A 24931-nucleotide genomic window follows, 5' to 3' on the forward strand; every position below is an offset into this window, starting at 1 on the left:
TACTTCAATCCATCAAATATGTACCAATAAAAAAGATATTTACTTTTTATCTTATGAGGATGCTGGTTGCTGAACCATACACTTGTAGAATATATAATGCATGGTCTTTTAAATTGCATTAAAATAAGGTTTGAAATTTGAAATATCTAAATCGCAAAAGCAGGCTGATGTGTCAAACCCTGGTTTTGACATCTCACACCCAAAAGGAATCTTGGGTGCAACGGTATTTAAAATGTCTGTATCGGTAAAAATATTAATAAATAAATTTGTGAAAATATCGATAACGATATCAGTGCCTTCGATGGAAAAGATGAAAATTTGTTCATAAACGTGAAAATTTAAAACGGAATTTGAGAGGATACTAAACACTAGTTTAGACGAAATATAAGATTTTTTCAGATACTTAACCTATATGTTAAAAATATCGACGAAATCTGTCAAGTTAAACCGAAATTTAAGTGTTTCTCCAACATATGGTGAAGTCTCTTTCCATACCTTTCTCTGATTTTTCAATAATTTCGTGAAAATATCAATCGTATCGAAAAATTTCAAACAGAGACTGCAACTTGGTGTATTTTTCTTCGGCTTTCCTCTCGCAATACACTCAGTCGCATCTAAATTTCTCTCCTTACTCAGTTGAAGTCCACTCTCTCTGGCCAACCGACAGGAAAAACAGGAAAAACAGGAAAAACAGCCAACCAAAGAAGAAACTGAAAGTCGAGTAAAAACCCATTAAAATCAAGGTCCCAAGAATTTCAACCCCAAATAGAAGTATTGTACTTTAAACATAATATAAGCCTTCCCCACTATAAAATATCAACCACCGAGAACTGCCTCGATCTCCTCCCTCTCTCTCTACCCCACTCAACTACCTCTCCCTCTCTCTCTCTGACTCTCAAAAACTGTTACTTTCAGCACTGTCAGTTTGCTGTGTGCGTGTATATAAGTTACAAAAAATTTCATTTTCTGGTTAATTTCCAAATTTCCAAGTTGGGTTTTGCAACTCATGTCTGTTGAAAAGTTTCTCTCCTTCATGGACCTCCCAAAGCTCTGCAAATTCCAGAGCTTTTGTTCTCAGAAAGCTAGAGTTTTGCTTCTCCTAGCTGTTTTCACCAAACCCTTCTCTGGGTTGCCTTCTCATTGCTTTGCTCTCACTGCTTGTGGGAACTTTTTAAACCAATAAAATCACCCCCTTTAATTTTGCTTCAAGGTACAACTCCATTAATAATTTAATACAGTGGTTAATTTATTAATTTAATCATTGTTACTGTTACTTTTATTATTTTATTGCTCTCTAATTAGTAGTCACTTCCTACTCTGGAGGAGTTTTTTGGGTGCGGAGATTTTTGAGATTTGGTGATGATGCCAGCCATTCTTCAGCTGGTTAATCTCTGTGTCATTGGGTTTGCTTTTGCTTTTGCTTTTGCTCTCCGAGGATCTGCAGGTAACTTTTTAATCTTTGCAAATCTCTGTTGAAGTTTTGATGTTTCACAATTCACATAAACATTGTTAGGAATTTAGAACGAACTGTTGGATTTAAGTTGTTAATTCTGATATGATTCAGAGGATTTAGTGCTTAAGCAACATTGTAGTAATCTAAGTGTGTGAAATTTTCGTGTCGGTATTGTTTGTGATCAAGTTCTGCAATCACATTTCTGTGGGTATGGTCCGAATGGATGTATGAAGTATGCTAGGAAGTGACTAAATGAATCGAATTTTGGCATGTTCTTTGATCTGAGCATGTTCTTGTGTTGTTGAATTGTCTTCTGAATGCTGCCCGAGCGTAAATTTATGACCGGAGCTCACAGCTAGTGGGTCTTCTAGTGCATGGTGATGGCCGGAAATTGTAATGCTATGTTTTTGAAATGACAGTGTCTTGAGAAGTTTGGTCGTTTAGCAAATCCTAGTTCCGGTTTCATCTTGATCTGGGAAATGCGTTACCATATGTTTCATCTGATGAAACGCTGTTCCAAGTCTAAATCGTACTGCAACTATGAAGTATAATACTTTTGGTAATAAGAACGGATAATATAAAGGGGCTTTTAAGATATCAGATTTCCATTGCTTGCTTTAGTTTTCTTCTTCTAAGCACCAGCATATGCCTTCTCTCAGGGTTAAATATATCACCATCACCTGAACCTCTCTCCGTGAATCCTCCTGTTGAAACAGCACCCCCTCCTCTCACTGACAGAAAGTCGTTCACAAGCAATGTACCAATCCCCGCATTACAGCCAAATGGTAAGTCTCATAACTCTGCTGTTATAGATTTGAAGTTAAGATCATCTGGTTAAGCTCCTAATTTGACATGCCAGGGTCCAATTGGCACCCACCGCCTGCAATGCCACCTCTTATGTCCGCCCCACTGCCCCCAAATAATGCTTCTCCACCACCGAGTGTTGAAGGTCAAGTCCCATTTATGCCACCAAAAACTGCTCCTCCACCACTAAGTACTGAAGTTCATCTACCGTCTGCGCCGCCAAATAATGCCCCTCCACCAAGTGTTGAAAGTCAAGTACCGTCTGTGCCACCAAAAGGTGCTCCTCCTCCACCACCAAGTGTTGAAGGTCATGCACCATCTGTGCCACCAACAAATTCTCCTCCACCACCAAGTGTTGAAGGTCATGTACCACCTACGCCACCAGTTAATGTTCCTCCACCACTAGGCATTGAAGTTCATGTACCTATTGCACCACCAAATAATGCTCCTCCACCAGCAAGTGTTGAAGGCCATGTACCGCCTATGCCACCAAAAACTGCTCCTCCACCACCAAGTGTTGGAGGTCATGTACCATCTATGCCACCTCCTAATTCTCCTCCATCTGTGCCACCAACAAATTCTCCTCCACCACCAAGTGTTGAAGGTCATGTACCGCCTACACCACCAGTTAATGTTCCTCCACCACTAAGCATTGAAGTTCATGTACCTACTGCTACCACCAAAAAATGCTCCTCCACCACCAAGTGTTGAAGGCCATGTACCGCCTATGCCACCAAAAACTGCTCCTCCACCACCAAGTGTTGGAGGTCATGTACCATCTATGCCACCTCCTAATTCTCCTCCACCAGCAAGTGTTGAAGGCCATGTACCGCCTATGCCACCAAAAACTGCTCCTCCACCAGCAAGTGTTGGAGGTCATGTACCATCTTTGCCACCTCCTAATTCTCCTCCACCAGCAAGTGTTGAAGGCCATGTACCGCCTGTGCCACCAAAAACTGCTCCTCCACCACTAAGCACTGAAGTTCATGTACCGTCAGCGCCGGCAACTAATGCTCCTCCACCACCAAGTGTTGAAAATCAAGTACCATCTCTGCCACCCAAAGGTGCTCCTCCACCACTAAGGATGGAAGTTCATGTGCCGTCTACGCTACCAAATAATGCTCCTCCACCACCAAGCGTTGAAGGTCGTGTACCGTCTGTGCCACCAACTAATTCTCCTCCACCATCAAGTGTTGAAGGTCATGTACCGCCTAAGCCACCAATTAACGTTCCTCCTCCACTAAGCATTGAAGTTCATGTACCTACTGCACCACCAAAAACTGCTCCTCCACCACCAAGTGTTGGAGGTCATGTACCATCTATGCCACCTCCTAATTCTCCTCCACCAGCAAGTGTTGAAGGCCATGTACCGCCAATGCCCCCAAAAACTGCTCCTCCACCACTAAGTACTGAAGTTCATGTACCGTCAGCGCCAGCAACTAATGCTCCTCCACCACCAAGTGTTGAAAGTCAAGTACCGTCGGTGCCACCAAAAGATGCTCCTCCACTACCAAGTGTTGAAGGTCATGTACCATCTCTGCCACCAGCTAATTCTCCTCCATCACCAAGTGTTGAAGGTCGTGTACCACCTACGCCACCAATTAATGTTCCTCCACCACTAAGCATTGAAGTTCATGTACCTACTGCACCACCAAATAACGCTCCTCCGCCACCAAGTGTCGAAGGTCATGTACCATCTATGCCACCAACTAGTTCTCCTCCACCACCAAGTGTTGAAGGCCGTGTACCGCCTATGCCACCAAAAACTTCTTCTCCACCACTAAGTACTGAACATGTACCGTCAGAGCCACCAAATAATGCTCCTCCACCACCAAGTGCTGAAAGTCAAGTTCCGTCTTTGCCACCAAAAGATGCTCCTCCTCCACCAAGTATGGAAGTTCATGTACCATCTACGCAACCAAATCTTGCTCCTCCGCTATCAAGTGTTCAAGGTCATGTACCATCTTTGCCACCAGCTAATTCTCGTCCACCACCAAGTGTTGAGGGTCATGTACCGCCCACACCACCAATTAATGTTCCTCCACCATTAAGCATTGAAGTTCATGTACCTACTGGACCACCAAATAATGCTCCTCCACCACCAAGTGTTGAAGGTCATGTACCATCTATGCCACCAACTAATTCTCCTCCACCTGCAAGTGTTGAAGGCCATGTACTGCCTATGCCACCAAATAATGCTCCTCCACCACTAAGCATTGAAGTTCATGTACCTTCTGCACCACCAAATAATGCTCCACCACCAAGTGTTGAAGGCCATGCACCGCCTATGCCACCATATAATGCTCCTCCGCCATTAAGTATTGAAGTTCATGTGCCGTCCGCACCACCAAATACTGCTCCTCCACCACCAAACGTTGAAGGTCATGTACCGTCTATGCCGCCAACTAATGCTCATCCCCCGCCAATTGTTGAAGGTCATGTACCGTCTATGCCACCAACTGCTTCTCAAACAAAGGCACCAGTCAATAAGAGTCCTATCTCAGTGCCAGTTGCTCCAGGTAGATAAAAGCCCCAGAGCTGTTTCTGTGATGATTTTTCTGTTAAATTGGTTCCAACCAAATGTTTTCTGTATTACATTGTGCAGTACCCGTTGAAACACCACCCAGGAATTTGCCACAAATTTCACCGGCCATCCATTCAAGTACACCAGAAACTTCACCATTTGCTCCTCAAAGACATGCGCCAGACAATAAGGCTCCCATACCAGAACCAATTGCTCCAGGTAGATGTAGCATTTTGTTATTACATTATTAGTTCTCAGATGCTGGTTATTAGCAGTATGTTGTTTATTTATTTAGTTATTTTCAAAATACAACACCTAATTCATCTCTCCGGAGGGTATTGGGACTAAATCCACCTGTAGTCCATCCGATCACACCATATAGCACCGCCTACATCACCTGGTGCGCCTTCCACCCCACCCCCATTTTTCTCCTTAAACGATCACATATAAACTTTACATTATATGAATTAGTGAAAATGACCTATTTGTTCTTCTCTGAAAAGCAGTACCAGTTGCATCACCAACAAACAATTTTCCACAAAACCCGACATCCATTCACCCAGTTACACCTGGAGAATCTCCATCTACATTACCTGGTACTGCTTCAGAAAAATCGTAGTATAAAGTCATAGTTTTAATGTTCACACTGTGATACCAAATTGAATCAGTTTAATCCCTCATTGAATCATTGTTTTTTAGTAGTTCTAAATTATTTTCTAACCATTGTAACAATTGACTGACCCTAATATGAGGTTGCAGATCCTGAAGTCTCTCCTGCATCATCTACTCCACCCAGCATCAACGGGAAAAGGAGTCATTTACCAGTTGTTGCACCACCATATGAAGCTCCCAAGCCATCACTACCCGTGGGTCGTACCCCAGCTGAAGGTATAGAAAAACTGCGTATTTCATATTTTTCTCTACTTGAAAGTTTGTGTTGTCAAAGTTTTGATTCTATATATTGTTTCTACTGTAGCTCCTTCCATCCGCAAACCTGTATCATCTCCTCCCCCGAGCATTAACTGGAAAAGGGGTCGAATACCAGTTGTTGCACCATCATATGACACTCCCAAACCATCACCACCCATGGGCCATACCCCAGCTAAAGGTATGAAAAAAATCACGTGTTTCATATTGTTTGCTACTTGAAAGTTATGTTGTCAGGTTTGTTAGTCTAGGTTCTGTTTTCTTCTTTAGCTCCTGTTGTTCACAAACCTGTGAGACATTATAAACGTTCTCCTGTATCTTCACCTTTAACGATATTCCATAAGAATCATCAAGCGCCATCATGTCTGGTTTCTCCTCCCACTCCAGAACAGCAAGGTTTCATGTTTCACCTGAACTACATGTGCTAAGTCACACTTAAAAAAATTGTTAGTACGCTGCTTATCATGTTCTTTTGACGTTATTAAGTTATCATTTCAATACTTAATACAGGCCCAGTGATGCCACCGGTATCATTTCAAACAGGCAGGCAAAGACACTATGCTCCTCCACCCCTAAATCCAGGTACCAAAGCATTGAACTTTGGTGTTTTATTTCATCTCTCACCTGAGAAATGGACCAAACTTTGGTGTTCAAAGCTAACACAATTTCTACATGTCAGCATCTTCAGTCCCTCCATCTCATTTGCCTGATGCTCCATCAGTGAGCCATGTTTCGCCTGCTCCTTCTCCATCTTTAAAAGGACCAACTCACGAAACCAATTGTAAGAAATAATCTTGCCTCTGGTTCTCTGTGATGATTTTATTTCTGAACTTACCTTTTTATCTAATTGTCTACTCAATACCTTACCCAATAATTACATGTTTGGAATAATAAGTGCGCCCTAAGATTTCTCCATCTGGAGCTCCAGCAAAGAGCCCAAAAGGGGCACCACCGCTGCCACTAGTTCAAGTATTCCCACCACCACCTCCCAATCAAGGTAGATAAGCTAACAATTTTCTTTACCTGTTAACTGGTGTTTCCACTTTCGTTATTGATCCTACAACATTCTTTTTCAAAGTTCATACAAAAATGTGATGCAAAGGTTCTTCCTTTTGCAGATTGTTCGTCAACTATTTGCACCGATCCATATACAAATACCCCTCCTGGGTCACCTTGTGGCTGTGTCTTGCCTCTGCAAGTTGGACTGCGACTTAGTGTTGCACTGTATACCTTCTTTCCCTTGGTTTCAGAGCTAGCCCAGGAAATTGCTGTTGGGGTTCTTATGCAACAAAGTCAGGTCCGCATTATTGGAGCCAATGCAGCTACCCAGCAACCAGACAAGACAGTTGCCCTCATTGACTTGGTTCCCCTCGGGCAACAGTTTGATAACACCACAGCTGTTTTGACTTCCCAGAGATTTTGGCATAAACGAGTTGTTATAAACGCATCGTACTTTGGCGACTATGAAGTACTATATGTGCGGTATCCAGGTATGTATTTAGACATATGCACATACGTACTGTAGGTATTTGTATCAATAATGCTTATCTTTACAAACTACATATGTATAGGTTTACCCCCGTCTCCACCTTCTTTGGACATTGATGCAATGAATGCGGGGCCTTATCCTGGTAATGACAATAATGGAAGGACGACAAAGCCCCTAGGGGTTGACGTGCACAAGAGGAAGAATAAAAATGGGCTTAGTGGTGGGGTAATTGCTATTATTGCTTTGTCTACCTTTGTAGCAGTTGCTTTATGCTCTGCTGCTACTTGGGTTTTTCTGTTCAAACCTAGAGACCGCGCATCTCAACCAGCAGCAACTCCGCGGGCTATGCTACCCTCTTCTGGAAAACCATCAGGTAATACGAGTCCCGATAAGTTAATTGAATTAGGTCTTTTCTTTGTGTCTAATGGAATTAGGTCAGGTGCACAGGTAGTATTGCTGGTAACTTACGCTGATGATTTGAAGATGGAACAGTGCTTATATAACACTCTCATTTCTAATATAGATAACATATATGTTTTGCAGGTACGGCTGGGTCGATGATGGAAAGTAGGCGCAGTTCCTTGTCGTTATCATTCGGATCCAGCAGTGCACCATATACAGGATCCGCTAATACTTTCAGTGCGAGTGATATTGAGAGAGCCACTAACAATTATGACGATTCAAGAGTACTTGGGGAAGGTGGCTTTGGGCGTGTTTATAGTGGTGTTCTTGAAGATGGGACCAAGATTGCCGTCAAAGTTCTAAAAAGAGATGATCATCATGGTGGTCGGGAGTTTTTGGCTGAAGTTGAGATGCTTAGTCGTCTTCATCATCGAAATTTGGTCAAGTTGATTGGCATATGCACAGAAGCGCATAGCCGCTCCTTGGTTTATGAGCTCATTCCTAATGGCAGTGTGGAATCTCATTTACATGGTAACCGCCCCCCCCCCCCCTTTCTCTCTATTCACAACTGTTCTGTTCTTAATGAATTTGTTTAATGTAGGAGGATTCTTTTTGACATAGGGCTTCTGTCCATTTTGCTTGCTGTCAGGAATTGACAAGGACAGTGCTCCGCTTAATTGGTTGCAACGCATGAAAATAGCACTTGGTGCTGCTAGGGGGCTGGCATATCTACACGAGGATTCCAGCCCCCGTGTCATTCACAGGGATTTTAAAGCCAGCAATATTTTGCTAGAAGATGATTTTACACCAAAAGTGTCCGACTTTGGTTTGGCGCGAACTGCCATGGATGAGGAAAACGGACACATATCAACACGGGTCATGGGAACTTTTGGGTATGAAATTTTCTCTTTGCTGTATTCAGTGTCCAGGTTATGTCACATTGGTGACAGTTTCTGACATCTTTAAATTCCTAATGACAATATTCAGGTATGTGGCTCCGGAATATGCAATGACTGGGCATCTTCTTGTCAAGAGTGATGTATACAGCTATGGGGTTGTCCTTCTCGAACTCTTAACTGGAAGAAAACCGGTAGACATGTCACAGCCACCTGGTGAAGAAAACCTAGTTGCATGGGCCCGGCCACTCCTCACAAGTAAAGAAGGGTTGGAAGCAATCATAGATCCAAATCTAGGATCCGAGGTTCCATTTGAAAGTATCGCCAAAGTGGCAGCTATTGCTTCGATGTGTGTACAGCCAGAGGTATCACACCGCCCTTTTATGAGCGAGGTTGTCCAGGCCTTAAAACTGGTATGCAATGAGTATGATGAGGTGAAAGAATTAGGTTCAAGGAATTCTAGCCGATGCGATTTGTCCATTGATGTGGCTGATGACACAAATACTTCCTCAGGACAGTTGCCAGATACTTTCCAAAACCAGTATTCCATGCTGACCTACAATTCTGACCTCGAGACAGGGCGGGAAGCATCATTGTCAAAGATTTGTAGTACATCAATGAGCACGGGGAGGCAAGATACCGAATCATTCAGGAGACACTCCAGTTCAGGTCCTTTGGGAACAGGAAGGGGTAAGCAGTTCTGGGAGAGACTTAGGAGATCATCCGGGGGCAGTGTGAGCGAGCACGGGTTTAAATTATGGCAAGGCTCCCCCCATTGAACGCTTACTACTATCTTAAAATGTTTGGTTTCTTGCTCAATTCCTAAATCTCAGATCACCGTGTAAAAAACGCGCATTTGCAGAACGCCGTGAAGACAGGTCTGCTGAGCATGGGAACTCGGATACGAGCTAAGTTGTGCAGATGTGTACAAATGGGATGGATGGAAATCCGAATTCGGATCAACCTTCATAAACTTCGAAACGGTAACCGGAGCTTAAGCATATATAAGCAGGGTTCGGATCAACCTACTGAATTTTCAGAGTTGAAGCATCAGAAGTTTTGGATCATAGGCAACTTAGAGTCTTTTTTTGTTTTTGTAAATTTTTATATGATAGTTGTGTATTATTCAGGGAAAGAGGACGCTCTTTGTTACCAACAATGTACAGAACATTTCCTGCCATGAAATTAATCCATCTTTTCCCTTCACTTCCAGAGCAGTAAAGTTATGCATTTTAACTTTTGGACATTATGTACAATTAGAACCGGTTATAAACTTTTAATAAAAAATAGAACTTTCAGGACACTGTACCGATGCTAATGGGCACTCAATCGTGGCATCTGGCTTATTGTCTATTTGTCTGCCTACTAATTTTTAGTGTAAGCAGCTATATTTACGCATAACAAGCCAAAGTTTTAACACAAGAAAATCGAAGTATATATTTTATTCTATACAAACTCTTTTTTTTCTTCAGGATCCACTGTAATAATGAGAAAGAATTTTGTATATATGCACAAATCGATCGATAATATCAAAATCCGATGAATCTGCTTAGATGAACTTACTAATAGAATGCCCTAATGCGTTACAAATTTTCACTTTAGCCAATGATCCAATCAAATGATTACTCTAGTTTTTTTCTGCTTCAGATGTATTAGTTCTTTTTTTTGTTAGGCATCATTTGAAGCCTATGATTGGAACCACTGGTAACACGTTTATTCACAAAGAATATGAACTATAATTATTCCGATTTCTCATTTTTTTAGTGTTTGCCAACACATATAGGATTGAAAGTTGCAAGTTCCGACTTAAACGAAGGTCAACGTGCAAATTTTATTCAAGTTGCATGTAAAATATGAATTAGTACTGAACAAACAAAATTTAAAAACGCTAAATAATAAATAAATAAATAAATAACTAACAAAAAGTTCAAAAAAATTTTAGTTTTAAAGAAAAATTACAAATAAAGGTGTAATAGTACTAAAGAAATGTAAAAATGTGGTTTTTCGTTAAAAATAAACAGTACCGAAAGTGTTTCGTTAAAACTCTAAATGATGAAAATAATACAGACTCCAAACGCTGCGTTTAGGAGACCAACCGTAGTGATGGAGCCAGACCGGCCAAATCACCTTCGTTTGGTACCGAACACCCACAGGATTCTAGCCTCCTCCGTCAAATTTGACATAGAGCCTTCCCTTCCTGTACTCTCACTCGCCAAAGTCTCTGCTTCGATCTGTAGAGATCAAAGACCGAAGCTTTCAGCAACTTCCAACTCGCCGGCTACGATGGTAAGCCAAAAGCACTTTTCCTTGCTTTTCTGCTTCTCCGTTTTCGCTTCTAACGTTTTCGATTTTGTTCTTCCGCTTTCCTTCTCAAGGCTTCGAAGGCAATTTCCAGTCCCGTGCCCGTCACGTGGTACCCGACTCTCGCCGTCGTGATGGTCTCCCTCGGCCTCCTCTTCACCGCCTCCTTCTTCATGTGAGTCCGATCCAACATTTCCAGATCTTTTTTTCCCTTAATTTTAATTTTTCTGATTTTCCGTTTAGATCTTGTTGTCAATTTAGAAATTTTGGGTCTGCAAATTTAGTTTTTCTGCAAAATATTATGGTAATTGATGAAAAACAGATTAGAAATGTGAATTTCGTTTCTTGGTGTGGTTTATTTTGTTTATTTGCAATTTTCTGGGCAGCCAAACGTAAAGATTGTGTTTTGATTTAGCCTGATGAGAGTGCATTTGTTGAAATTGATGTTTACTGTGTGGAATTAGAGCCTGGGATTGCGGAAGTTACGCAAAATACGAGCAACTGACCGATTTAACCTTCAAATCGGAGTGTAAAACAAGAGTTGATGAAAATTAAAAGAGCCAAATCAATGAAAATTTACTTCTTTATATCACCATATTTGAGTATTGAAAAGTGGGAATTCAAAGAATTGATATGTTATCGATGATCTGCGTATAAACATATTGGCTAATAAGATCAGATTATCGGGTTTAAAAAGCTATGAGAGGAATCCGAAAGCCTGAAAGATTTCCTAGTAACCATTTGCACGTTTAGGTAGGTATATGTCAGGAAACCGAATGACTCAATTGTATGGACATGTTTGGATTCGTGAAGGCGTCACGCAAGACACTAGCTTTGGGTTGTAAATTCATAATGTAGTTCGGAAACCTATTTCGTATAATTCTTTGATGAATCAGCAGCCTGGAAATTTTTGTGTACTTTTATACCCTCATGTTTCGTCTTGGTTCATCGAGTCGAGTAGAGATACAAGCCGTTGCCCTAGCATCATCTATTTGCTGTTCATGTAATAGGTCTACTGAGTATATTATTACCCACCCCTTCGTCTTCTGAAAATAGTAGTCGTTAACGGTAGTATATATTTGCTGCAGCTATGAGGCTACCATTTCTCGGAAAAACCGCAGTCTTGCAAAGGAAGTCATAACAGCAACATTCGCTTCCTTCTTTTTGGTGCGTTTGTAGTCCGAATCCTCTCTTCATCTACCGATACAGTACTAGATTGCTCCTTGTTCTGGTGTATGATTGTATCTAACATTCCGACTGTTCTCTTTGGTGTGCAGGGTTTCGGATCCTTGTTCTTGCTGCTTGCATCGGGCGTTTATGTCTGAGGCTATAAATTATGAAGTTTTGTTAAGAAAAATCAGAGATTTACATGAAGGATATGACGTTGTTAGTCAAATGTACTCTTGTGGTTCTTGAATGGGACAAGTTTGATTAAACAGGTTTATGGCATGGATGTCTTGTTTTGCTTAACCTACACTCAGGTGGCCAACTCCAAACCCAAAATTTAAAAATTTGATTTATATCTCATTTTTATGTTTGGGGAAATACAATTTTTTTTTACCATGCTTGTTTTGGATAGTGATTTTCGCAATCCCGAAGTAGAGCTCGTAAGTAGAAGATCTCAAGTTCGAATTCCAAAGTAGGGTTTTTAGTAAATAGACAATGGAGCGGTTACACAAGATTTTTGCATATTCACATGATGTTCTATGTTAATGATATAACGTCATGTAAAGAGAATCGGGACACAACTTTCGATATGTGCCGAGTAATGTTCAAGTGAGAGACAAAGTGACAAAAAATGAGCTTCAGATAAGTGAGACACAATGACTGTTATGTGCCGAATAATGTTCAAGTGGGAGACAAAGTGATAGAAAATGAGCTTTAGATAAGTGAGATACAATGACAGTTTCAACGGGCATTTCAATAAAGAGTGATTTGTGCGCATATTTTTCACCTTCGTTCACTCTTTTAACTATGATCATTGATTTTATTTTAATTATTCGATCTAACGATTAAAAAAAATAGTAAAAGGATAAAAAACCGAGTGGTAAAAAATCAAACGCCTTCAATAAAAAATCTCAGGACGCGTGTGTATCATCCACGCTAGTGGAGTGGACTACCGGGGTGTATCTCAATGGACGGACACAACCAGAGACACGCACAGAGAGCGTGAGAAAGTGAGAGCGACCGAGCGAACCGAGCGAGGAGAGAGAGTGTGAGAGAGAGATTATAATAAGGGTTTTGAAGTCAGAGTCTCGCAACCACCAAACTCGGCGGAGTAGCCATGGACGCTCAGTCGCAGCAGCAAGCTGGACCAGTGAAGAAGAAGGAGACTCGGGGCCGGAAGCCCAAGCCCAAGGAAGAGAAGAAGGACGACCACCAACAGCAAGCCAAGCTCAAGAAGTCGCAGCAGAACGCCACAGTCGACGACAAGTACACTCAGTGGAAGTCCCTCGTCCCCATCCTTTACGACTGGCTTGCCAACCACAACCTCGTCTGGCCCTCCCTTTCTTGCCGGTACTCTCTCTCTCTCTCTCTCTCAACTTTTCTCTCTCTAATTTCTTCTATTTCCCCCATTTTTGGGGTTTTAGGGTTTTTAGGGTTTTGGCGCAGCGTCATGTCTCTCTGGTTTTGTTCTGTTTCTTAGGGTTTTGTGTCTGGGGGTCTGATTTTTCTTGTTTTAGGGTTTCTGAGGCAAATGGACATTTGAAAGTCTGCACTTTTTTAATTAGCATTGTCGATCTGCTTGTGTTTTGGGTAGGTGGGGTCCTCAGCTCGAGCAAGCTACTTACAAGAATCGCCAGCGTCTGTACCTTTCCGAGCAGGCAAGCTTTGCTCATCTCAGTTTTGATTTCCCGCAGTTAGTTTTGAATATTTATGTAATTTGAAGGACAAATGTGTGCTTGGGTTTACAACTCAGAAATCATACTTGAAACGGTTAAAGTTGATGTCTTGTGCCGAAACACGAGAGGCCACCATGGTTTTATGTTCTTTTAATAAGTTATCGTCTTTGTGGTTTGTTGACAGACCGATGGCAGTGTCCCAAATACTCTGGTTATTGCAAATTGTGAGATTGTCAAACCTAGAGTCGCCGCTGCAGAGCATATATCTCAGGTATGCGTGATTGGGTTTGACATTTTGAATGAAGGTTAACTCTTTGTTGACTCATTATTGAATACTTCATCTTTCAGTTCAATGAGGAAGCCCGCTCACCATTTGTGAAGAAGTACAAGACCATCATTCATCCTGGAGAGGTATGACTGGTGCACCTGTTTTTAAGTCTGTTTATTCACAATGAAAATTGAGCAAATGCACTTTACTTTTTGGGGGTTTGAATTTAATGGGAAATGTTTAATACTGGTGTGAGAAATGAAGAAAAGACTACATCTTTTGTTATCCAAAACGAGGGAAAAATATTGTTACCATTTACACTTCTATTCTTTCTCTTGTACATTCTGTAAATTGTGTGTTTAATTCTTTCTTCACTCATTTTGCATATAAGCTGGTGATATTGGAAGCTTGCATGTACTTCTTCTTGAGTAACCTTTTCATATATTTTGACAGGTAAACAGAATCAGAGAACTTCCACAGAACACTAAGATAGTGGCCACGCATACCGACAGTCCTGATGTAAGTGTTTTTTATTTTATCAAGTTGGATCACATAGTCATGTTTCCTTTGTTTTCTATGCGTATTGTTTATTTTGAAGTTACAGTGACTTGGAAATTTTGTCAAATTTAGGTTCTAATTTGGGATGTCGAAGCTCAACCTAACCGTCATGCTGTCCTAGGAGCTACAACCTCGCGTCCAGATTTGGTAAACTTTTTTTCCATGTCTCTTTTCATGAATTTCTCAGTATTTCAATTTTGGACCCTTCCAACACTTGTGCAATAATGCGTCAAAGGAATGGCATTTGTCTTTGACCTTTGCTTACTACTATCTTTGTTCAATTGAAAAATATTGAACCTGTTTGACTATTTTCTTCTTGCAGATTTTGACTGGACATCAAGATAATGCAGAATATGCCCTTGCAATGTGTCCAACTGAGCCCTACGTGCTCTCTGGAGGTGGGCTATTTTTTGCTTCTAGTCGTATTTGGATATCAATGATGCTGTTATATATTTAACTTTGCCTAATGCACGTAGGTTTATTATGCTATAGTTTGCTCCTTTTGTTTTGAAGTTTCCTATATTTGTACTGTGGCAGGGTAAGTTTATTGTGAACTCTAATGACTTTGCTGGATGTCGTTTGTTTTTAATTTGTGATTGATTTCAAGCACTCAAAGCACTAACACCATTCTTATTGTTAGAAGAAATCAGATATGTATGTTATGAAGGCCTTTTTATTTTTTTACTAAAAATAAATTTTTGTGCAGGGAAGGACAAAACAGTGGTGTTGTGGAGTATTCAGGACCATATAGCAGCCTCTACCACTGATCCAGCAGCAAACAAGTCTCCAGGATCTGGTGCATCAATCATTAAAAACTCAAAGTCTGGGGATGGTAATGATAAAGCTACTGATGGTCCTACTGTTGCTCCTCGGGGAATCTACTATGGACATGAGGATACAGTCGAAGATGTGGCGTTTTGCCCATCTAGGTAACTTACGCTTACCCAGTCACCTACCCTTAACTAAACTATTAAAGATATGGAACCCTCATTCGTTTTACACCCTAGCAGTTGCAATTTCTATACTTATGACATGGCCTTTAGTTCTTATGATATTACATCTCTACTGAAGTTCACAGGAGTTCTGTAGTGTTGGTGATGATTCTTGCCTCATATTATGGGATGCACGTGTCGGCTCTAGCCCTGCTGTAAAGGTTATGCGTCTCAACCTTCTTTTTGTCTTTCCTTTATTTCTATATGGCTTTGGCAATGGAGTTTGGTGAATAAATTGGTATGTATGTAGAATTTGGCTTAGTAATGTCAGTGTGCAGTGTTTATCTTTAACTATTCTGCTGTTTGAAGAGTCCTGCTTGATCATGAATACTAACAGGCCTATTGGAGAATGCTTTTAGGGTGTTTAAATCTGCTACTTAAAGAAATTGTGTTATATTTATGTTATTTGCTATGATCACCCTTAATCTGTGGCTCTATATTTCAAAATGTACAGCCTATTGTTCCCTCTCAACCTGTTCACATTTATGTACCTTTTTTCTTTTGACCTTGCTAAATATCTCCCATCATTAATCTTGGAAGATCCCTATTCCTTTCGCTCTGAATTTTTGCTTTTACTTATTGTACATGTTGGCTGTTCTTGTTTCTGATTAGCAGGTTGAAAAGGCTCATGATGCTGATGTTCACTGTGTTGATTGGAATCCCCATAATGATAACCTTATTCTAACAGGGTATGTGCTAATGCCATGTTCCTCTCAGTTTTGCTGCTTCCTAATCCTCTGGTTTTGTTAATTATGCTTTATTGTTTGGGCTGATGAGAAGATACGAGACCAAAGTTGTTATGATTTGTATACAGGTCAGCAGATAATTCTGTACGCGTGTTTGATCGTCGGAATCTCACTTCTGATGGAGTGGGGGCACCCATATATAAATTTGAGGGTCATTCAGCAGCTGTTCTCTGTGTTCAGGTAATGATAATACTGCTGCTTTTGTTGCTACTTTCTGTTTCTAGAAATTTAGTACATCTGTTTCAAGAACTGCGTGTCTTATCTGTTGGTTGCATTTGTGTTTTCAGTGGTGTCCAGACAAATCGTCTGTCTTTGGAAGTTCTGCAGAGGATGGTCTTTTAAACATTTGGGATTATGAGAAGGTATTTTGGCCTTCAGAATGTACCGTGGTTTTATTTTGTGTTAATCTAGTAATTTTCAAATCTTTTTCTTGATCTATTTTTTGACATAACGAAGGAAGTGTTTCCAAATAAATGGAGTTTCGGCTTTTCTATTCCTCTTCCCATAACTTCAATCAGATGGAAGTTGTTATAACTTATGAAAACATAATACGCTGCAGGTCGGTAAGGAGCGAACTCCAAAAGGCCCAACTTCTCCACCTGGCTTGTTTTTCCAGCATGCTGGGCACAGGTTCGAGGCTCTCCCTTTTACTAACTTTATTTAAACATACTTTACGAATCCTTTTCAAACTTTTGATGTCTGGTAGAGGATCTTTTCACCCTTGATTTTCAACTTTCTGGTTTTCGGAAATTGTTTTACGTCTCACTGTTGGATTGCTATCTTTCCTGGTGTCTCTTGTATGGGCTTCATGCCTGAGTCTATAATTGTGCCCATGCCACTATATAGTACTTTTTCATTATGTTCTTGTGGTCAGTAAACTGAACATGATGCTGTATGTGTCTATATATCCATCACTGGAATATTGAGGTTAATCTTTGCGTCAAATGTTGATCGGAAGTTTTACACTGGACACGATAGTGCTTTAGAGCCTTTTTTATCAATTACCTTATTACTTATAGGCTTCTAGGTCATTTAAAGTTGTTTGCTCGAGTCTGAAAGATCTTTGAAGTTATCTCTATAACATGTTAAAAATTACCTGGTAAACAGTTCTTGAAGTTTACTCATGGGAAATATGATCCCTTATTGTATCATTTGGTTGAATTGTCGGGCACTTTAATTTTTTCGTTTTATTTTCCTTGTAGTTTGTCGCTCATGGTTTACTTAACTTTATAATTGTATACAGGGACAAGGTTGTTGATTTTCATTGGAATGCATCTGATCCATGGACTGTTGTCAGTGTTTCTGATGACTGTGATAGTACTGGCGGAGGGGGCACATTGCAGGTATTGGAATGTTTGTTCTTGTTGTCGTTGAAAGGGTTTCATTTTTTGAGTCATAAAATCATTTCTAAGAATAGTTCATAAGGGTACATGTGAAAGCTGAGGGAGCTATAATGAGAAACCATATAAGATTGAATATTACACATTACATAAGATTAAGAAAGATGTCGCTAGTTTAATATCGCGGAGATAGTTTTCTACATGATGAATTATTCTGCTGCTAACCCCTTTTTTGAATTTTAGCATTTCGATAAGAGTTGTTTAAAAGCATTGTAGTGATGGAGAAAATTTGTTAGGAAGCAAACTTCCTTTAAAAAGTTGGGCTTAAACCGAATTTTACTGGTGTACCAATGATGTGTTTTACCCTTACGTCCCTCCCTCCCTCATCTCCTACGTCAACTTTCTTCTGAAACCTTTGGTTATTGTAAAAGAAATTACGCTCGATTTGATGCAAAACTGATTTCTGAAGCTGACAATTGTCTGCAGATATGGAGAATGAGTGATCTGATCTACAGGCCTGAAGAGGAGGTTCTGGCAGAGCTTGAGAAGTTCAAGTCCCATGTTGTTTCCTGTACTTCAAAGCCTTGAGGAGTTGCGTGTTAATACGCTTTTGGGTTCCGGAGAAAAGGTTCTGTAGTAAACTTATTGAACGAAAACCTAAGCTATTATGTTAGAGAGGTAGTATGTCTGTTGAGCTATAGATATTTGCTTATCGGATACCTATGATGCGAGGAGAAAACTCATGCTTAAACTAAGCTTTTGTTATGTATGCCGTCGTGTCGTCGTAGTATTCGGGATTAGAGATTGTCAATCTAACCGAGATGTTAGCATGGCTTAATCGTTTTACCGTGTTATCAATGAATTATTTGAATGACTTGATTATTTGGAAGGCTTAAGAGGGGCCAAAATTCCTTTTGCATAAAAGTTTTGATGGTTTCCTTCGCTTGGTGAAGGTTTGAGGATTGCAAATGAGTCGGTACTCTAATTTGCATCCCTAGGCGTGTTTAAATTCTCTTATTCGAGTTTATCAATTAGGATTAGTCAATTATGCATTTGTTTTAGATTGATGAATTGAACACAATCAATCGATAGATTTTTCAATGTGTTGGACATCTTCTGTTTATACGACCCAAGGAAAATGCTCTTTATTGGTCTCTCAATAGGCGAAGCAAAACAGAACTACGCTCAATCTAGCACTAGCAATGAGGAAAAAGAGGTCTTTTGCCTAGTCCTTTCTCTTGTCCAGATCGGAAGTCGGAAATAAAAGAAGGAGTCTGGTATTGAAAGATAAAGTTTTAGACAGAATTGAGCAGAAAGCTACGTTTCAGCTCCCCTTGAGGGAGACTTGGTAAACCACATTTTTTGTAGTGAAATGATCTATAAACAGAGGATCGACAGAAGCGAAACTCGAATCACACCATCAGGAATAGGTCCAAGCATTCCTCTTTTGGGTAGGTGAGTGGGGAAGATTAGAGCAAGCAAGGCATGAGATCTTCGCCTTCTCCTACTGACCTGTGTTTTGTGTACACTCGGGAGTTCCCAGTTCTCTCTAACGCAGCGGCGGGAACGCTACGAGTTAGCCTCATGAAATAAACTTCTTTTATAGGATGTATAACAATACAATTGGTTTAAAATTTCTATAAAAAAATAAAAAATAAAATAAACCAACCTACTGTATTATGACCCTTAGTGTGCCGGCCCGTGTTTTCAGCACACTAAAAATTTTCTCTAATCAATCGAGTTGTTTGATCTACTCTAATCAATGGCACCATGTTGTATCGAAATCGACTAATGAGTATAAATCTGGACAGTAATTGCAGGGAAATTGTTGCTCTCCATCCAAGTTTGAGTATAAGAAGCAACTCCCAAGTTGTCGCTAGCTTTGTCACCTGAAGGATTTGAATTGTTCTTTCTCGCAACCTGACTCGTGTCGTTCCCTTCCCATATAGTAACGATTAACAAGATAAAGTCGTAAGAGAAGGAATATGACATGCAACAATGATCTGGCACGTTTATGTTGCAAGATTGGATTCAAACACGAAATTCAAATAAAATTGCATACTGTTAAAGACTCGGTTGTCAGATAATATAACATTTAAATTGCACGATAAACCTTTCGTACAAAGAGAATTGGGTTATTTACACCTTATGGACGTTTCCACGCATTTTCTTACCCAATGTTTTGCTTAACTAATAAGCTAAATAAACAAGTAAAGTGCTATTCATACTAATTTTTACTTATCACACACCCAGACATTCTTGTTAATGTTTGACCATTGATTTTTTCAATTCATTCGATCCGATGGACGAAATTAAAAAAAATGTGTGAAAAGTAAAAATAAGTGAATAAAACTAAATGGGAGAATGATCTAGAAATATCAAATAAATTCCATGTCCAAAAGAGTAAATTTACCTCATTAAATCGAAGGTACTAAAATCTTCTTCCTTTCTCCCCAAGCCTCCTTCCCCAACTGGGCAACTCTGCCACTAATTTCGCCGTTTCCTTCCTCACGCTACGCGCCACATCGCCACGCCTTCGAACGTAGCACAAAATCCTTAACAGAGCCCTGACCGTTGATCCTTCCACGCGAATGAGTCTCAACGGCTGAGATCATTCCAATATCGTCACAGGATGGGGCCCACCAATACGAGTCCACAAATCCTTTTTCCTTCTTTTCCCTCGTTTTCGGCATGGGACCCACCCGATATATACGACAATACACGCCACACCAAGCACACACACTCTCCACACAGTCCTCACTGCTCTCTCTCTCTCTCTCTCTCTCTCTCTCTCTCTCATGGAGGACATGCGCAAGAGACCCGGAAGCGAACCGGCGGAGGAGGAGGGGAGCGCCGCGAAGAAGCAGCGACATCTGGCGGCGGAACAAGTGATGAGCGACGACGTTGAGACTGTGCCCTCCAAGGCAAACGACTGGAAGCTCGAGGAGCTCGCGAAGCTCGTGAACAAAGACTGGCCGATCGTGCCCGCTGCAGGTGCCGCAGCGGTGACTTTCGTCGAGAACCCGTACTCGCAGCCCTGGGTGTTCCAAGCGCTGCCGTCGTCATACGTCACGATCAACCTCAACGAGGAGAGCTGCGGGCCGTCGTTCTCGGACTCAGTGTCGACGGTCATGGCGAGCGTCGACCTCGGCGGGTTGTACGGCATTTCGAAGGAGGTGCTGGGGTTGGAGTCCGAGAAGTGGTTGATGGAGGGGTGGAGGAGGCTAGCGGTTTGTACGGACTTACAAAGGAGGTTATCGGTTTGGAATCTTTGAAGTTCGTAATGGCGGAGGAGAAAGAGGCGAGTGGGTTCGGCTGTGCGTCTGGTGAAACAAAAGAGTTGGCTCGTGGTGGTTGGGCGGGGGTGGAGATGGACTGGGACGATGCTGCGCTGGCGAGGTTTATCGGGGAAGACGGAGACTTACCTGAAGGGTGTGTTGAGTAGTTTTGGTGGGTGTATGAAGAAATGGGGTTTATGGCAATGGCGGCCATGGCAGCTGGTTGGTGCGTTTCTGCAGAGTAGGGTAGGAAATGAAAAATGTGGATAGTATAGGGACTAATTAGCAAAATTTAGGAACACAAAGAGAAAATGGTGTAGGTTCTTCGCAATTTAGTTTATTTACTAATCAACCCTTTTATTTATTGATTTTTCTATTTGGAGCCTTATTTGTTTCCTCTTTTTCTGCATTGACTGCATTGACTGGGCAGAAGGCCATAGTCGCAAATTTTCAAATTTCCCAAATGGCTATTTTGGTAAATGCAGTGAGTCCGCACCCACCTGGTACAGTGGGTCCCACATGCTACTTTCAAAATTTAGATTTGGATATATCTGGGTTTATTTGACCAAATTTTTATTTGTTGATTTGGTCCTTGTGTATATCGTGCAATCTGCCAAACATGTGACAGATAAATCTTGGAACAACAATAAATAAGGCATGTTTTTGTTGTTGTTGAATCATATTCGGCCCTTTATTTCATTGTGTGCATTTGGAAAACAAGGAAATTGCTATAATATGCGTGAGTGATTGGGTTAGTAATAATGATTACCGTAGAGTATCGGCACATGGTATACTATTAATTACATCGTAGAAAATTAGAAATACTGAAATTTGAAAAATGTTAGGGCTCGTTTGGAAGCACTCAAAAACATTTGAAGTGTTTCCTACAAGAAATACCAGTTATATGCTTTAGGTTTCACTTACATTGTCCAAAAAACATTTTAATAAAAAACACTTAGATATTTTAAAAGTGCTTTCAAACGTGTCCTTAATGTAATTGAATTAAGGTTTACGTGTTAGGTTTAGGATATTGCAAGCAAGCATGCATAACCTTGGTTCAAGTTTCAATTCACAAGCCCCAATTTGGTAATAGCGACTCTAAAAGTTTTGCTCGAATGGGTTGGCTCTCTAAATCCATTAGTTGGCCCACTATGATGTTAATGCGGATAAAGTTTAATTTGGGCCTTAATAGCCCATTCATTGAGCTTCATCTGCTGGTAGCCTTGGAAATATAAGGCTTGGTCAAATCGAAACACTAATATATTTGTTCGAGAGGACATATTTATAAACAATCAATATTTGGCTACTTAAAGATAAGTAGGAACTCTTACTTAAAATGATCCATTGCCAATTTATAGAACTTAGTGTTTATGATCGGAACTGTTCATATTATAATTTACTCTATAAATATCGCTTTTACAAAAAAAAAAAAAACAATTAAAGCTAAAGTCATTTAGTCATCGAATTATACAGAAATAGGTGAACAGAACTTGTAAAAGCATTGTCGACCGTCTATGTATTTGCTACAATAGATTAACTAAACGACCTTAGTTTAAATTCATTTTTTACAGAGATGATTTTTATAAAGTAATTCATAATATAAACGGGTCTGATCATAAGCACATAACCTTGTAATTCGAACGTGAAGAATTTTAAGTAGGAGTTCATACTCACCCTTGAGTATCCAAGCATTGTTCTTTATAAACTACTTTACTTTTTAAGAAAAGAATTTGCATGTGATCATATATCATAATGAATATGGTGTTTGGATTTTATTCATGTGTCTCGAGTTAGAAACTTCCTCTAGTAAAATACATGGCTAAAATTAATCCAAGATGGAACCTTATTCCATTCATTTTGGATGAACCTTATCTTCTTCTTCCTTTCTTTGTTAAGAATTTTCTTGGACTAGTAAGCTTGTTGAATTATTTTCTTCTCCCTTGGTGTTCCTCATCATTTAAAGGTAAAAAGTTGATTTGATTAGGAGAGTGTACCTAATACCTATAGTGGTTGAGTAAACTATCAATAGAAAATGTGTAAGATACCAAAAATGGGAGAAAGAAGATTGTAGCTAGCTAGGCACTATGAAGTTAGGCCACTTCATGCCCTAACTAGCCACTTGAAGCTATGGCCTCGTTTGACAGTAATTTTTGAAAAATTGGTGTTTCTTGTAGGAAACACTTGAAGTGCATTTTTCAGGTTTTACTTACATTTTTATTAAGGATTGGTTCTAAAAACGTTTTCACCAAATGCATTTTTAGCTATTTTAAAAACACTTCCAAAAGAACCTTATATGTTTTTTTTTTCAACGGATCAAATAAGAGAAACATTACCTAAATAGAAAGTACAAGCAACCCCTAAACTAGGGTACAAGTTGCGGCTTAAGAACTCTAGTCCTAAATTCTTGGGATAAGTTCTTCTTTTACCCATTTACGGAAATATTATACGACATCGCCAAAATATCTTTATGTTTTTGCACCATATACACAAATGTAGCATCGATGTAAAAAACAACGAGAAACTGGATTGAAATATTATCATTCCACGTATTTTTGTATGCGAAATAATCAATGAAATAGTAACCCCATACTCTATGTTCAAAAGTGGTGAAGAAAAGACGTTGGTGAAGACAGTGAAACCCAACAACAATAAGGCAATGATTTGAATCGATGGACAGTTTTGTACCCGATTCCAATCCCATCATTCTCCTATCAATTCCTCTTATCAAATCATCGATGTCGTTCATAGTAAAAGTAAAGTACCAATAATGAAAGGAGGTGGATTGTCTGCTGTTTCATTTTCATACTCTTTTCATGCCCTTCTTTTATTTCCATACCTTCCTGTAATGTGTGGTTACGGTTAAGCCACGTTAATATTTTATATTAATTTTTTTATAGAAATAATAAAACAAAAAGTAATAGGAATATAAAATATTGACGTAGTTTAACCGTGACCACATAAACAGGAGGACATGAAGAGAGTATGGAAATAGGAGGACAGACAATCACCTCCATAAAAAAACACCTTTTTTCCCCACAAGTAAAATGTTCCATGCTTTCTCCTTTGTTACATGCAACAACTAGTAAGTGTATACTTTCCCCTCCGCAATAAGTGGCCACGTACTTTCTCCTCACAAGAAGGATTTGCGTGAAATGGATTTACTAGTAAGTTGGTGTATTGATTTTATAATATATGTCATTTTTAAGTTTTTATGATATTATTAGACTAGAACGTCACTTGTTGGTAAATTTATTTCATTTAAGTTACCTTCATTCTCTATCCGTGAGCGCAATCTCATATTCTTTAGAAGCATATTGAGCTAGCTTATGAGCAACAACGCTTGCTTTTGATGTAATACATACTTGTTATCTAATTTAGAAGGCATTTTTATAGAGAGTATGATTTTCTCCCCTCCCAATTCCCTCCCCTTCCCTCCCCTTCTCTATCACTTTCCTCTTTTTCTTTTTCTGTAAAGAAGTCAACACAAGATATTGACATTACTTAATTGTGCTCGCTCAAATAGGAGGAGAAAAAAGAAGAGAAAGATTTTAGAAGAGAGAGAATCATACTCTATTTAATCGAACAATTATAGCATATTACATAAGAAAATGTCACACCATACGATGTATATTTAATATTATGAACTTTGACTTAACAAGATCATTAACTTTGATACGTTAAGGATCGTGCAAGTTGCTAGCTTTCTTGGGATTACTCGCTGGCTGACTGTGACAATTGCTTGCCCTTACTTGAAAGCCGCTTCAAAAAATTATATTGAGAAATGATAAGGAAACTTTCTCTCAAGGTGGGATTATCTGCCAGATTACAGTTGAGCGTTAATATCCGTACAAACATAGTAAAAATAGTATAAAAAATATGAGGTGACATATAGTTCATAAAAAATCTCACTTTTGAAAGGGTCTCCTAAACATTTCTCAATTCTAATAAGATTGTTTTTAATATTTCTCCAAGCTTATGGTTGAGCATCTTATTGCGTAGTCCGCGTTTCCACCTTGGGAGGTAGTAGACTAGTTGTCATTGACTCATTGTTACTATTGAAATATTATTTTTACTATCCATTATAACCAATTTTTTTATTTGAAGAAAATA

At 39.8% G+C, this 24931-nt stretch overlaps 5 protein-coding genes across 5 annotated transcripts; all 5 read left to right on the plus strand.

Moving 5' to 3' along the window:
* The first annotated feature begins 931 nt into the window (after nucleotides 1-931).
* On the plus strand, nucleotides 932-2968 carry LOC125473031 (pollen-specific leucine-rich repeat extensin-like protein 3). Its single transcript, XM_048575255.1, has 4 exons — nucleotides 932-1210; nucleotides 1303-1444; nucleotides 2113-2238; nucleotides 2313-2968. The coding sequence occupies exons 2-4, from the start codon at nucleotides 1360-1362 to the stop codon at nucleotides 2966-2968; spliced, it is 867 nt and encodes a 288-aa protein (XP_048431212.1). The 5' UTR covers nucleotides 932-1210; nucleotides 1303-1359.
* Nucleotides 2969-2984: 16 nt separating this feature from the next.
* Nucleotides 2985-9701, plus strand: LOC103951862 (nascent polypeptide-associated complex subunit alpha, muscle-specific form). The gene is made up of 14 exons (XM_048575256.1): nucleotides 2985-4776; nucleotides 4863-5000; nucleotides 5288-5377; nucleotides 5541-5669; nucleotides 5758-5889; nucleotides 5979-6104; nucleotides 6219-6290; nucleotides 6388-6489; nucleotides 6604-6705; nucleotides 6827-7198; nucleotides 7280-7570; nucleotides 7741-8130; nucleotides 8249-8492; nucleotides 8587-9701. The coding sequence occupies exons 1-14, from the start codon at nucleotides 2985-2987 to the stop codon at nucleotides 9272-9274; spliced, it is 4668 nt and encodes a 1555-aa protein (XP_048431213.1). The 3' UTR covers nucleotides 9275-9701.
* An 882-nt stretch (nucleotides 9702-10583) lies between these two features.
* On the plus strand, nucleotides 10584-12323 carry LOC103951860 (transmembrane protein 258). The gene is made up of 4 exons (XM_009363326.2): nucleotides 10584-10781; nucleotides 10871-10971; nucleotides 11885-11963; nucleotides 12074-12323. Exons 1-4 carry the CDS (start codon nucleotides 10599-10601, stop codon nucleotides 12119-12121), a joined length of 411 nt encoding a protein of 136 aa, XP_009361601.2. The 5' UTR covers nucleotides 10584-10598; the 3' UTR covers nucleotides 12122-12323.
* A 593-nt stretch (nucleotides 12324-12916) lies between these two features.
* Nucleotides 12917-18425, plus strand: LOC103951859 (WD-40 repeat-containing protein MSI4). Its single transcript, XM_009363325.2, has 15 exons — nucleotides 12917-13313; nucleotides 13558-13621; nucleotides 13824-13910; nucleotides 13988-14050; nucleotides 14361-14426; nucleotides 14538-14612; nucleotides 14788-14863; nucleotides 15172-15394; nucleotides 15537-15618; nucleotides 16073-16146; nucleotides 16272-16383; nucleotides 16491-16565; nucleotides 16763-16833; nucleotides 17447-17546; nucleotides 18030-18425. The coding sequence occupies exons 1-15, from the start codon at nucleotides 13081-13083 to the stop codon at nucleotides 18129-18131; spliced, it is 1503 nt and encodes a 500-aa protein (XP_009361600.2). The 5' UTR covers nucleotides 12917-13080; the 3' UTR covers nucleotides 18132-18425.
* A 1532-nt stretch (nucleotides 18426-19957) lies between these two features.
* Nucleotides 19958-21197, plus strand: LOC103951858. Its single transcript, XM_009363324.3, has one exon. It carries the CDS (start codon nucleotides 20342-20344, stop codon nucleotides 20816-20818), a length of 477 nt encoding a protein of 158 aa, XP_009361599.2. The 5' UTR covers nucleotides 19958-20341; the 3' UTR covers nucleotides 20819-21197.
* The last annotated feature ends 3734 nt before the right edge of the window (nucleotides 21198-24931 follow it).

This window comes from the organism of the source record quoted next, unplaced genomic scaffold (assembly GCF_019419815.1).
Source record: "Pyrus x bretschneideri cultivar Hongxiangsu unplaced genomic scaffold, Pyrus_bretschneideri_v1 Contig8, whole genome shotgun sequence".
NCBI classification, from domain to species: domain Eukaryota; kingdom Viridiplantae; phylum Streptophyta; class Magnoliopsida; order Rosales; family Rosaceae; genus Pyrus; species Pyrus x bretschneideri.

Excerpts from the sequence above, each read along its gene's own strand:
- LOC103951858 (XM_009363324.3), top strand. The coding sequence starts at position 20,342 with ATGGAGGACATGCGCAAGAGACCCGGAAGCGAACCGGCGGAGGAGGAG.
- LOC103951859 (XM_009363325.2), top strand. The coding sequence starts at position 13,081 with ATGGACGCTCAGTCGCAGCAGCAAGCTGGACCAGTGAAGAAGAAGGAG. Across the intron at positions 13,911-13,987 it reads CTGCAGAGCATATATCTCAG|TTCAATGAGGAAGCCCGCTC; the intron begins GTATGCGTGATT and ends TTCATCTTTCAG. Across the intron at positions 15,619-16,072 it reads GCTCTAGCCCTGCTGTAAAG|GTTGAAAAGGCTCATGATGC; the intron begins GTTATGCGTCTC and ends TCTGATTAGCAG.
- LOC125473031 (XM_048575255.1), top strand. The coding sequence starts at position 1,360 with ATGATGCCAGCCATTCTTCAGCTGGTTAATCTCTGTGTCATTGGGTTT. Across the intron at positions 1,445-2,112 it reads TGCTCTCCGAGGATCTGCAG|GGTTAAATATATCACCATCA; the intron begins GTAACTTTTTAA and ends GCCTTCTCTCAG. Across the intron at positions 2,239-2,312 it reads CCCCGCATTACAGCCAAATG|GGTCCAATTGGCACCCACCG; the intron begins GTAAGTCTCATA and ends TTGACATGCCAG.
- LOC103951860 (XM_009363326.2), top strand. The coding sequence starts at position 10,599 with ATGGAGCCAGACCGGCCAAATCACCTTCGTTTGGTACCGAACACCCAC. Across the intron at positions 10,972-11,884 it reads TTCACCGCCTCCTTCTTCAT|CTATGAGGCTACCATTTCTC; the intron begins GTGAGTCCGATC and ends TATTTGCTGCAG. Across the intron at positions 11,964-12,073 it reads CATTCGCTTCCTTCTTTTTG|GGTTTCGGATCCTTGTTCTT; the intron begins GTGCGTTTGTAG and ends TTTGGTGTGCAG.
- LOC103951862 (XM_048575256.1), top strand. The coding sequence starts at position 2,985 with ATGCCACCAAAAACTGCTCCTCCACCACCAAGTGTTGGAGGTCATGTA. Across the intron at positions 6,706-6,826 it reads ACCACCACCTCCCAATCAAG|ATTGTTCGTCAACTATTTGC; the intron begins GTAGATAAGCTA and ends TTCCTTTTGCAG. Across the intron at positions 7,199-7,279 it reads ACTATATGTGCGGTATCCAG|GTTTACCCCCGTCTCCACCT; the intron begins GTATGTATTTAG and ends ACATATGTATAG.